Below are 13,982 nucleotides of genomic sequence, written 5' to 3' on the forward strand. Positions count from 1 at the left end.
ATGACTCGTCACTCGTGGCACCTTTAGAAAACTATTGGCTGATTGCGAAAGTGAGTGCATGGTTCTGGTAAATGTGATCCATTGTTGTCTTGATTTTATCTGACAAGTAAGTAGTATTATCTATTTTCGTGGAAGGTTAAATAATATGAAATTTGTTATATGGGATCTTTTTGTTAATAAGTGATTGTGAAGTAGTATAATTTGATCTATGTGATTACGGAATTAACAGTGTGATATCCTGAAATGTGGAATATTGGCATTGCCTAAAATTATTATCGCCATTGTTCATATATCGGAAGATATAAAAATAAGCTGAAATGAGGTTCACAATTAACTCTTCTAAAATTTTTAGGGACACGTGATTGTTGCATTCTCAAAAAAGGTTGTGATTAGTTAATTTTCATTTATAAATGAAAGGTATAAGTTAGGGGTGATAAAACTTCCGATCGATACAGTCAAGAATAACATTGAACTTGAGAAATTAGTATTAGTTTTTCCTGCCAGCTCTAATTTAAAAATCTGGTTGATTTTGATAGGTAATCACTTATAATTTCCAAGTCATTTTGTGAAAACCTTAAGTGAAAGTATTAAGTAGAGTTTGGCTGATATGCAATGAATATGTATGGTTTTGTTTTAGTGTTTGTTTTAGCTTTGTGTCATTATAGTTTAATTTAAGATTTTGAGTTGATCAATAGACTTGACAACGTATATGATGGTATCCAAAAGTCGTATTGTGTAGGATCACCCGTACCTTAATAATTTGTGCATTTTTTTAGACGTTGATGGTTAGGTATATAGTGGCGCTACAATCAAATGATTATCAGCAAAATAGCTTTCTATATGTTTTTTTGGTTTCTATATGATGTAGGCAGAATAACCATCTTGGTTTTTTTATAGATCTTTGTGGACGTGTTGTCCTATACTCTAATGTTTTCATCCCGTATGTGCTAAGTTAGATAATGTTAACTTTGTAGTAAATTGGTTGGATTATTATCAGACTCTACTAATTACAATCTACAACTATATTTATAATTTTGAAGTAACTTTAATGATCATTCAGGGATATATTGCTGCATTCTTTTTGTTTGTGTACAATGGGATGGCCACATCACTGATCAAGGCCCTAAAGATTGACATGCTCCTGCGAGAATGAGTGTGAGGGGGCAATTGCATGGTTCTGAACATTGGAGAGTAGATTAAAGAAAACTAGGCAAGAGGTATAGGAGGTATAGGATGCTAAAGATAATATGAATATTGAGACATTGAATGCATCTAAATTTTAAGAAGTTAATGATTGATTATATTTAATATCTATATCCATTTTCAGTATGCTAGAAATAGGAACATTGCAAGGCTCCATTGATTTGAGTTGGTGTTGCTTAACAACAAATATTTTAATATGCTAAAAAGAGTAAATTGCAAAATGTTCAAGTAAATATTTTACTATAAATGTGATATTATGCTACTTAATATCTTAGTAAATACAAAATATTTTGACAAAATTGATTTTCAGGTGCCTTATAATATACCTTAAAATATTTTTTAACAGCCGCGCGAAACGCGGTTATTTCACCTAGTTTTTTATAATTAGTAATGTCATGCATTAACCGGATAGAATAAGCCCGATTTTTTATGATTAGTAACAAAGTAATGGCATGAACTGTTGAAAATGAATCCGGATTTGACCCGTTTTATGTAACTTGATTTTTATACCTGTTTTGGATTCTTTGATAAGTTTATCATGAGCAAATCAAAAGATTTGGTCCAAATTTGCATCAATAAATTCATCTCTAATTCTAATAATTTGGTCTAAATTTTGATCCAAATGTGTTTCTTTTAAGTTTTCATAATGATAAATATTTTATTTTTATATTATATAAGATATTATCTTAATATATTATTATAATTATTTAATTATACTATTTTAAAAATATTGTTAATAATGAATAATAGTAATTTTTTTAATAAAAGCATTAATATTAAATTTTACATTTAAAAAAGAAAACTACAAGTATTGATTAAACATTAATACATAATTAAATACTAATTCTCAGAATTAGTATATTCCTGCCACAAATGTTCATTTAGTACATCTCGAAGCGCAATGTGAGCGTCCTTTTTTTCTATTTTTTTGTAACGGCCAAGAAATTGTTGAAAAAGAGTATCCTCGTCAATTTGAGCACTCTCAACTTCTGGATTTTGCACTTCAAACTGGTGTTGAATTGGTGCACTTAAATCACGTTCATCGTCAATTATCATATTGTGTAAAATATTGCATGCAATCATTATATCTTTTATTACACTTTTACTCTAAAATCGGCTCGGTCCTGCATAGAGATGTTCAAAAATTTCAAAACCCGAAATCTGATCCGATCAGATCCAGAAAAAAGTCAAAAAACCCAAAAAACCCAAAAAACCCAAAAAGCCCAAAAAGCTCGATTCCGGAAAAAGCCCGGCCCGGTTCGACCCGACCCGCGGGCTTAAATGAGCCTCCTTTTTTCTCGAAAATCTGGCTCGACCCGAAACCCGAAAAGCCCTGATTTAAAAAATCCTGGATCTAAGAAAACTCGGATAAAAGTCCGGTTCGGCCCGGATAAAAGTCCGGTTCGGCCCGGATAAAATCCCGGGCATTTTGAAAAGCCTGATTAAAAAATCAAATTTTTATATAAAATTTGAAAATATACAATATTTTTTAGGATTTTTAAAATATTATATTATAATATTAGAATCAATTAAGGTATATATGATTATTTATATATTATATTAAAATAATTATTTATTTCGATGTTTAAACTATTCTATCTGATATATCAAGATATTATTATCTCCGATATTTAAACTACTCATAATCGAGTTATAAAATATTAAAATATTTTTTTAATATATAAATAAAGCCCGGATAAAACCCGGTTTGGCCCGATCCGGCCCGGCCCGACCCGCGGGCCTAAAACGGGCCTTATATTTTTTAGGAAGCCCGACCCGGCCCGATCCGTTTTCAAAAAAACCGGGTTTTTAAAACTCGGATAAAGCCCGACCCGACAGGGTTTTTGTGCATGCAACAATTACAAAAAGAGATTTGAGTACTTTAAATGCACGTTCAACGTCTTTTCAACATGCTTCTTGTTTCATTGCAAATAATTTTTTTCTTTAGAACATGTGAATCATGAATAGTTTACACCAAGGTTGAACATTTTGGATATATACCGTCAGTTAGGTAATATTTGGTGTCATACTCTTTTTCTTGAATGACATATGTAGCGGAGGAGCAACTGCTTTGGCAAGATTGGCAAAAAGATATGATCAATCTAACACATTCATATCATTATTTGATCGTGGCAGGCCGAAATATGTCATTCTTTAAGATTGCGAGAAATTCGCCAATCTTGATTCAACACCAATTGTCCACCTTCCAATTTTAACCGAGAAAAATATTGGTGCGAACTTGTCTGCATTTGACATTAACTCAATTGATGAAGAAACCAGGACAACATCAACTTGTCACCCAATTGGAATGAAAAAAGAAAAATAATAACGCCACTATGATGAAAAAATTGCTAAAATTATTCAACAAAATAATCAACTCGTGGAACTAATAAGAATCAAGATTACAAAAAAAATATCATTTGCTGAATACAAAGAGGATAATAAGATTTTATTAAAAGATTTAATTTCTATATCCGATCCAAACTTACATGAATTTGTTCGGGATGAGCATATTAGAATTATGCCGAAAAGATCAGAGTAGCAATGTTCATCATCCCAAAGTCCAGGATCTGAAGATGAAGGTGAAGGATCTCAAAACAACCTAAATGGTTGCACGTAATATTTTGACTATCTCGGAGGAAATCAATATAATTTGTTGGACAAGTTCACATTTCATTTTCATAATTTATTTTCAAATTAAGTTTCATGTGTTGTAATCCTTATTTAATGTTTGAATGTATTTATAATTTGAATTTAAAAAATGCAAGCATTTTTATTTAATTATGTTTTAATTTTTTTTATTTAAATTATAAATAAATGATTAATAATATCCTAATATTAGTTAATTATATTTATAAATATTGGAAATCAAAATTTCATCTAATAACCTAAAGTAAATAAATTAAAAAACTATTATTTTAATGTCAATCCAAATTTAGACCGAGATTTTGGACACTGTTAAATAAATTTGAATCGAAATCGGTCCAAATTTAAATTTTTAGGTCACTCTTGTAGTTAGCTCTAAAATCTACTGGCAGGATGTTGATGTTGACTATCTCATGCTATACCCAATATTTATGTTTTAAATCATACAAATATATCTTGTCAATATAATTCTTTCTGCTCTGCATCTGCTATGCTCCTCCTAGTCTCTTCATAAAACCTTGATGGTAGATTTTTATTTTAAATTACAAACATACAAAATTAACTAAATTATCAAATTGCATCATCTTATACCAAATTAAGCCATGTTTACTGCTTTACGTCAATTATATTACTTTTGTGAAATTATGATATTAGCCCTTACAATTAAACCACCTTTAAATCAACTATATATAGAACTGTGGCGGGCAATCTTAAGGAAATGTGGCATTATTTTATGCCAATTATTCCTTCAATTTTATTCTTTTTGAGCTGTACTTTTGTCCTATCAACATTTCTTCAAGTTCCAACAAAAATACTATACTTCTACACAATCATAACTAGAAAGAATGGAATCCTTTGAATCCATTTTAGAATCAGAATGGAGTGCTTTAAATGCCATGTACTCCACTGAAGAATCCGGTTTCATGGCGCAATTACTGAATTACTACTGTTCTATTCCAAATGACTTGCATTCTGGATCAAACCTCACACTTTCCTCTAACAAAATTAATGTTGATCATGTTTTACTAGGTTCCAGTTTTTTACAGCCAACTTCAAACCATGTCAGCTACTATGCAGGCGATTTTGATCGCATTTTGGCAACAAACGATGCTTTCAGTGTTCTGCAATGTGGGAGCTAAAGAAGAAAACAAATCATTTGGTCAGCTCTTGTCTAATTCTGATATGCACAAAAATATGGTTATGGAACTTGAACAAGAAGATCAGGTGCTGGAACCTCAATTACGCGAGGAAGATGTAAATAGAAATCCAGTGTAAAATTCTAAGAAGAGATGTAAAAACTCGGTAGATGTAAGTGTAGATAGTAGAATGTTGGCCTTTTTATTTTTTACCTTCATAATTTCCTTCTGTAGTTTTCTTACATGGCCTTTCTAATATGTAGGTTCAGAGGAGATAAGCTGAGTCCATATTTATGTACTGATATTGATTACATTCTGCAGAAGCGACGAGAGAGAATAAATGAGAGATTAAGGACGTTGCAGAACCTTGTGCCTAACGGAACTAAGGTTGATATTAGTACAATGCTTGAAGATGATGTTGAGTATGTGAAGTTCTTGCAACTCCAAATCAAAGTAAGTTGATAAAAATTAAAAAAAAAAACAAACTAAAGCAGTTTAGTTTTACTGGAAGAAAACAGAAGATATCTTCGGATATGATCATCGAACTCATCATACTGTATCTATTTGTGTTTGCAGCTCTTGAGCTCTGATGACAAGTGGATCTACGCACCCATTGCCTACAATGGAACTGATGTCAGGACTTGATACAGACATAATGCTTGAGCACATCTTGTAAAGTACAATTAGTTATCAAGAATGATCTTGGATTTCGTAAAGCTTTGTTATCAGGCAAAAGACGAGCGAATGTATTTCATCTTGTCATTGGTGAGGCTGTTATTGTTATTATGGATGTGTATGTGACTCTGACAATAGCATAAACCTGATATAGCACCTGAACTCTGTAAGTTCTGTTCCAAAACCAGCATAGAATGTAAGATCTGTTTCCTTGCATGTTTTTGTTTTAGCTAAAGGAAATTAATCTCAGACAATATACGAAACTCTGTTAGGTTAGGTGCCAAGAATGCAGCAAAATAAGAGGATTTAGCAAACTAAAATAAAACCCAGTCAACAAGTTGATAGTAGTTCAAAACCCAGTCAGGCTGGCCAAAATAAAAGGTCATCTTGGGTTGCTTCTGTTCAGTTCTATATCATATACTGGATTCATACACCTATAAAGGATTTCCCAAAATCATGAAAGAAACAAATGATAACAGATGATGTACTTCATGATTTTGCTTATAAATTATTATTATTAAGAAGTGCCATATGCTGATACAATCGCGAGCTCACAGCAAGAAACTCAGCCTAAACTAGAATCAACAAGGAAAAGAGAAGTACAACTGTGGTAAGAGTACAACCAGAAGTGTACAAGAATATTACATCTGAAACCATCCAATAGTTTTTTAATCTACCTTTACTTGGCTCGGTTCCTACTAATTCTACACAGATTTTGGGACAATTCCTTCTTTGCATCTTTCTTTTTTATTGTCCAAAATATACTGAAAAAGGTGACAGTTTATATTCCTATCTGAATATAAATAGCTTGTGTACTCCTTGCTTCAAACAAAGTTCTGATGAATAAAATGATCAGACTTCCACTTGGTCTACGATTTCCTTCAAGCTCGGTCATCGCTGACATGATTTGGAATTTCACTTTGGCTGTCTAGCGGCATGTATTGTGCCATTATGGCTCTGATCTCCGAGTCCATGTATGACTGGGAACACATTCCAATGAGTGATTTAAGTATAAATTAAAATAAGATTTAAAGTTATTTTTTGAGTTTCAAAGCAGGTATTAAAGCTTTAAATATGTCTCTTCACTTTATAGTAGTACAAATAACTTATCAATATTAACAGTAAAAAGACCAAACATACCCTCAATCTATATTTGTAAACCATATATGCTCCACCAGCGGCCATAGCCAAACCTATCAGAATGACCCAAACAGCAGTCCATGCAGATTTTCCTTCAGTTGCAGTCGTACCTGCAGATCAATGGAATAAAATCCGAAAGGAACCTTGCCTCAGATAAACCCCAAGAAATTGCATTCCAAATAAGGGTTTATGAAGAAGATGAATGTTACATTAGCTGACTAATAACTTACTTATGCAGGTATCATGCTCCCTCATGTAAAGATTATCCCCAGAACATGTGCACTCATAGCTGCCCCACGTATTCTTGCAGCTGCATTCAGGGCACTGACACGCTTTCTTGTCTTTGCATTCGTCAACATCTGGATGGTGAGCAGATTAAGACTTAGAAGATTCCAAAGAAGATACATTAGAGAGCCTATGTTGTATCAAGTCGCTACTTGACAATCATAAAGCTAATGTTCACAACCCTAATCCCCTCTAAAGATGGCTTACTACAAGAAATTGAAAAAGTGATACATGCCTCACAGCCATCAGATTATGAAAAATCACGGGGTAATATGGAATTTGCAAAAGAGATACTTCTCATTTACTTGAAATATCTTGTAGTTCACAAAATCTATTCATCTTTATGCTAATGGGAATTCAATGGATTTTGTTTCAAGAAATCCAGCGCAAGTACAAAGATTAAATGGGCCAATGGCTCTTGCTTACGTAACACAAGGCCTTTCTCTAAAATCAATGACAAATCAAAAAATGTTCCTCTGCAGCGCGAAAGCCAAGTTATGCTTCTCTTACCTACACAACTTTTAACACCATCGCCTTTAAATCCTGGAGGACACACACATTTGCCATTCTCTTTATCCTGTTCCCATTAGAACCATATTATGACATTAAGTTTAATTTCAAAATGAGGATTATAAAATACAGTCAAATTTTTGTCACCAACCGAACAAGCAGAGAAGGCATGGCCATCCCGGGTTTCATGCCAACAACCTCCATTATTAACCTTACAGCGACCAGGTCCACTTGCTGCAAATGGAGATATGAGATGTACCAGAGTTCCACAACATTTAAGAATCATATTCTAGTTACGATTTTATCCTTAAAACAAGATAAAAAACTAAGAACTGAAAAAACAAGAAAGTACATAAATTGCCTATTCCATCTGTTCAGCGGATATAAAGATGGAACAAAGAACTAAGATTATTTGATAAGCACATATAAAATTTTGAGAATGAATTGAACATATGCTTCAAGACTTCAGCAGATGGATAATAATCAATCAATATATCCCAATCTAGGATCTTTGAGTTAACATCAGCTTTGGGTTAACCAAGTTAATTGGCTTTAGTGGACTGTAAACAAGTTTTCCGAAGAATTCCTTGTCTGTTCTTCTCATTGGAATTTAGTTTTTAATTGGTATATGTAATGTTTTTCTTAAGAGGAAGCAAATTAAAAAAAAATATTCTCTGATTGTTGTTATTTGAATATCTCTACTGCTATATGACAGCGTCCTAAGTTGAGAATTATATGCAAGAACATAACTGATTTACAGGTTTTTGAACAGCAAAGATATGACACTGTTAGTATTGGAACTCCGTCATTTTGGGCACTTATTTTGAACTTCATTATAAACAATAGTGATAGTAAACTCATACATATTCAACCAGATACAGAATAATTAGTTCTTTGATAGATTGGAAGTGAAAAAGAGAAAATCTAGCTACATTATGTCAAGTATTTATGCAATGACAAGGAGACCAAAATAGGAAAATCAAGCACCATAGGGCATGATCAGTATAGATATATTTTACATATCACACTGCCTTTGGACTAAATTTAAACTACAGATAATAGAATACATACAGCTTCTAATATTATCTCCAAAAATTACCTTTAATTCATTTCCTTAAGCCATAAGCAATTGAGAACAATAGTAGGAATACAAAAAAAAAGTTCTTCTTTACTAGTTCAGATGGATGTATCACCAAAAACACAAATCAAACTCCCTATGAAGGACGACGGTGTTGTTGTTGCATATGTGAAAAGTTATTTGGGATGGCAGTGCCAGACACTGAAATTCTCGCAGTTGCACAATAGCCTAGCTGAGCAAAATTATATTTATAAACCTAAAATTTTATTATATATTTTTCAACTTTAACTATTAGTTTCTTATAAACTTATCTTAGAGCATGTCCAATGGTGTGCTATATCTTGTGCTATAGCTATAATATAGAACAAAAAGTAAAAAATCTCAATCCAATGGTGTGCTAAAATAGCACAATGAAAAAAGAGGAGAAATGGATGAAGTAGGAAATTAAAAGTGTGGGGTACTTGGAAGGTAGTTAAATTTGTAATCAAAAGTGTAGTATATTTTGGAAGTTATTTAAATTTGAACAAGATTTAGAACAAACCATTGGAAACATGGTGCTATTTTAGCACCAAAAAGTACACCATTGGCTTTGCTCTTAGTAATCAACATTGAATTATAGACACACTGCTTACATTTGACAAGTAACTAACTTTTTGTGCATTATGGTCACCAAAAAATAATGTAACTACTTCCTTGCAGATTGTTTTCAAAAAAGTGAGTACCTTACCTTCACAAGAGCTATAACCGTCACCCTTAAACTGCACGCCGTCAACTACAGGGCACTCACATACCCTCCCACGAAATGTATCCTGGGTCCATGAATATATTAGATAATAAAAACAGCAACAACACTTCCACAATTAGAAATAGGTACCTTGCAGGCAGTGATGTTGCTGGATTTATCTTCCCAGCAGCCTCCATTTTTGTCCATGCACTCATTTGTCTCAACATCTGAGTAAAGAGTTACCCACTCAAAATCATTTAAAGGTCATATATCCACAGAATGTTTCATGCTAAAAAATAGTTCCAAACCAAAAAATAAAAAAATTGCACCCACCACCACTCAAACATACAGCTGGTTCAGTTGTTTCCTCAAAACCAGAACATAAGGCCTTTAGAACAGCCCCTTTAGCCAACTTTCCTGCAAGAACACAGTAATATCAGAGAGAATAATTGCTGAAATGATTGAAAGGATATAGAGAATCACACAACTGACCTCTGTACTGCCGATTATTGACAACAAGGGTTGGCAATATGGTTACATCACCTCTTGTCCCTTTCCCAACCTACATGGTATATAATTGTCTATTAGTTATACTTTTAAATTTAGATTTAGTTCCAAATTATTAATATCAAAGAATTCATTCAATACAACATATAAATCAAACACATACTTGAGCATCTTGCTCTTCTTTCAAAACAGGGTTGTCCGAATCAGCATTAGGATCCCCCATACACTTCTCGATCTTTTTGGAATCAAGCCCTGTGAAAGAAGAATATTAATACGCCATCAAAAGATACTGGCGCCCTTACCATAAAGCATAAAATGCATCACCTAATGATTTGATAACACTGTCAGCACATTCCTTGTTGTACTTTTTCTCCTTCATAGGACATCTAATTTGGAAATCCGTAACGTAGTCCCACCAGACCCAAGGTTTTTGGCTCTCATTCGCCACTTTGAACACACATAACTGTCTTAAATTTTCAATAACCACATCTTTTCCATCATAACCTGAACTGAAATCCTGTTCCGGATCAGGAGCACAATATCTACCGTGATTAATGCACTGGGATTTGCACTGCTTGCTTATTGTGAATGCCATAGGACAATACCATGTTATGTAATGAGGAGTGAACTGAGTATAACCGCCTTTTTCAAGCAGTTGGGCCGCACCCTTGAAATCTTTTACAAAGTCCATCAGCATATCGCATTTAATACCACATTCGTCATTACTGTTCGTCCAAAGCTCATATTCCACACGATCATCTGGGTGAGGAACAGATTCTCTCCAATCAAGATTCACATTGACCATATCCCCATTACTAATTGCTTTCTTCAATTTTTCACCAAATGATTTGTCAAGTAGTGCAGAAGGTATTGTAATGTTCTGAATATATTTTGCAGCTTTAACATCCTCTTCAGGTGTGTCCATGGTTATTAATGGTTCCTCAATGTCATCCGCTACAAGAACAGCAGAAGCACCGGCATTTTGGACATTCCACACTTTCAGGGCAAAAAAGCAATCTGCAAACATATGAATACCATCATAACTTCTAATACTACAAAATATATTCTTGTAGTTTATACCAAACATAATATGTAATTGACAAATTTTTCCCTATTTGTCATTAAAGATCTTTATTGACACTTTTGGTTCTGAACCTGTCTCAGAATATTTTGCATTATCCACTGTATGTACATGTTTGTCTCTGCTTCCTAAGGATGGGAAATAAATGTGCAGTACTCACTTTTACAAGTTCGTTTTCTAATAACTAAAACAACAAACCATCCAATCAGTCAAGACTCCAATTTCAGGCTTACAAAGAATTACATAATACAGAACCTGACATGCTAGTTTCGTTTAAATTTCTCACTTTTAAAAACTTAGATATGTGTTCCAAAATATAGATGTTGCATATATATATATATATATATATATATATATATATAACTCGATGCAAAATCTAAATGGTTACAGGAAAAATCACAGATAGTTTATACCAAAACACAACATAATTATTGAAGACAATAAAGCTTATGGTAAAAACATATCTTAATACAAGCAAATATAACAATTCAACCATAAGCTAAAACAAGATCTAAAAGTAGAAAACTCAGACACTATAACAATGTCGCAAAATTACCACACAACCTGAAAATTGAGCTAAACTTACTAAAAAAACAAAAAGCATATTGTCTGAAATGGACCAAGTGACGATATATTAAAAGGACTACCTTCTAAGATGGACAAACTAACTAGTAATCAGAAAGAGTACCTCATAAGAGGGAGAAACTAGACCAGTAATGAACAAGGGTGCCTCCTAAAAATGGACAAACTAACCGGTAATTAAAAAAAAGGTACCTCCTAAGAGATACAAACTAACCAGTAATCAACAAGGGTGCCCCCTAAGATGGAAAAACTAACCAGTAATCAGAAAGGGTACCCTCTAAAATCAACAAACACCTTAAAACTCAAACCAAACAAGATAATAACAAAGCTGCCAACTTTAATTTCTTCCAACAACAAACCACAAAACTAAACTCATACACGATCCTAACCAACAAAATTAACAAATTTTTAATCAAGATAGAAAAAAGGGTACCTTTTAAATCCGCAAACACCTTAAAACTCAAACCAAACTAACCAAACAAGACAATTTACAAAGCTACTAACTTCAATTACTTCAAAAACACCAAACTAACCTCACAAACAATCCAAACCATCTAAATTAACAAAACTTTTAATCAAGATTACAAAAGGGTACCTTTTAAAACCGACAAACACCTTAAAACTCAAACCAAACTAACCAAACAATATAATTTACAAAGCTCCTAACTTTAATTACTTCAAAAACAAAAACCACCAAACCAACCTCACAAACAATCCAAACCATCTAAATTAACAAACTTTAATCAAGAATCCTCAAAACTCAAAACAAACTAACCAAACAAGAAAATTAACAAAGCTACCAACTTCAATTACTTCAAACCTCACAAACAATCCAAACCATTTAAATTAACAAACTTTAATCAAGAATCGAAAAAGGGTATTCGAAAAATCTACCTCCACGATCAACCAACACAAAAGTAGGCAAAGACCCAGGCTTGGACTTGAAGGAAATCCCAAAATCATCAAAACTCTTACACCCTTTCTTATTATCTTTAGGATAAACAACAGTACCAGCCATACTTCCACCATATTGAGGTATCCCAAAGTTCCCAATTGCACTATCATGAGTCCCCTTTAAATTATCTGGAGATGTAACTCTAAAGCTGTTTTTCTCCACTACAAACTTACCCATCACTAATTCACATAAACTAACGACCATAAACCCAAAAAACACTAATTTTTTCAGACCCATCTCAGCAAAATAGATACAAAGATGGGATTTTTATGAAAAATCTTGGGGTAGTTGATTTGGGTTTGTTGTGTGAAATCAAGAAACAAGAATCTTATGAGTGATGGGGTTGAAAGTGACTGTGAATCTGAGATTTATTTACCAAACCATTAAAAATAGAGCAATCAATTTGTTGGGTATTACGATAAGCTAAGTATTAACCCTCGTTTTATATAAAGTAGAGATTTATGTGTAGATAGATTTAACTTTTAAGTACATTTAATACTAGTAGTTGCAGACATAGGACTATTGGAGTAGTTGACTTGCTTTGCATTGTTCTCTCAGGTAAGTATTTTTTTTTTATAAATATGATTTTGTTATAAAATATTGGCTATAGTAACAATAAAAGAGTTAGTAAAATAATTACTATGTTTTATCGGTGAGAGATGAAGAGGAGAAAGAGCACAGAAGACAGGTACATTTTGCTTCTTACTAAATGTGGCTATATATAGCTAAAGAAGGGGACAAGTACATTAAATGAATTGCAAGTTTTCTCCTCTTACATGTAGCTTTACTATTTATGTCCCAACTTCACATAGGCCTGTCAATGGATCGGGTTTGGACCGGATCGACCTAAATCCATATCCATGTCTATTTATTTTTTCGGAATCGGATCGGATCGGCTTCGGAATTTTTATAGGTCGATCCATATCCGGATCCGTTCGGATGACGGATTTCGGATCGAATATCCGCTCCATTTATGTATATTTATTTTTTTAACTTAAATTATTACAATATGTATCTAAAATTGACAATTCCGAAAAATATTAAAATACAAATAGAATACAACGAAGTCCAAAGATAAATTACGAACTCAAATTCGTTTTTCGAAACAAACATACTATTGGGTTGTACAATATTTTAATTTTATCAATGAAAAAATTGATGTTGCAAAATGAAAGTATTACATGAATTGAGATTTGGGTTATACGGCTCTAAAAGGTAAAAGAACCAGGGTTATAAATATGGACCGAACTATAGAGACTAAACCAAACGAAATATAAATATGGGACTTGACTCTAGGATAATACGTTTAATATTAAAATTATTAAAAAATATTTTTAGTACATTATATATATATATATATAAACCGGATCGGGTTATTAACGGATCGGATCGGCTTAAATCCATATCCGCTCCATTTATAATCGGATTTTTCTTATCGGATCGGATCTCGGATCTGATTT

The 13,982-nt window shown here is 32.8% G+C and overlaps 1 protein-coding gene across 1 annotated transcript; it reads right to left on the minus strand.

Annotated features, from left to right (window-relative positions):
• Positions 1–6,145: 6,145 nt before the first annotated feature.
• On the minus strand, positions 6,146–12,997 carry LOC141667605 (vacuolar-sorting receptor 3-like). Its single transcript, XM_074474154.1, has 12 exons — positions 12,462–12,997; positions 10,229–10,921; positions 10,068–10,156; positions 9,890–9,959; positions 9,731–9,814; positions 9,548–9,624; positions 9,401–9,482; positions 7,747–7,829; positions 7,596–7,662; positions 7,031–7,159; positions 6,801–6,910; positions 6,146–6,640 (listed from the first exon to the last, which is right to left on the minus strand). The coding sequence occupies exons 1-12, from the start codon at positions 12,757–12,759 to the stop codon at positions 6,542–6,544; spliced, it is 1,881 nt and encodes a 626-aa protein (XP_074330255.1). The 5' UTR covers positions 12,760–12,997; the 3' UTR covers positions 6,146–6,541.
• Between the last annotated feature and the right edge of the window lie 985 nt (positions 12,998–13,982).

This window comes from Apium graveolens, chromosome 6 (assembly GCF_009905375.1).
Source record: "Apium graveolens cultivar Ventura chromosome 6, ASM990537v1, whole genome shotgun sequence".
Taxonomy (NCBI): domain Eukaryota; kingdom Viridiplantae; phylum Streptophyta; class Magnoliopsida; order Apiales; family Apiaceae; genus Apium; species Apium graveolens.

Coding starts and splice junctions, on each gene's coding strand:
- LOC141667605 (XM_074474154.1), bottom strand. CDS start 12,759: ATGGGTCTGAAAAAATTAGTGTTTTTTGGGTTTATGGTCGTTAGTTTA. Junction 10,922..12,461: donor TGTGTTGGTTGATCGTGGAG/GTAGATTTTTCG, acceptor ATATGTTTGCAG/ATTGCTTTTTTGCCCTGAAA. Junction 9,483..9,547: donor GCAACATCACTGCCTGCAAG/GTACCTATTTCT, acceptor TCATGGACCCAG/GATACATTTCGTGGGAGGGT.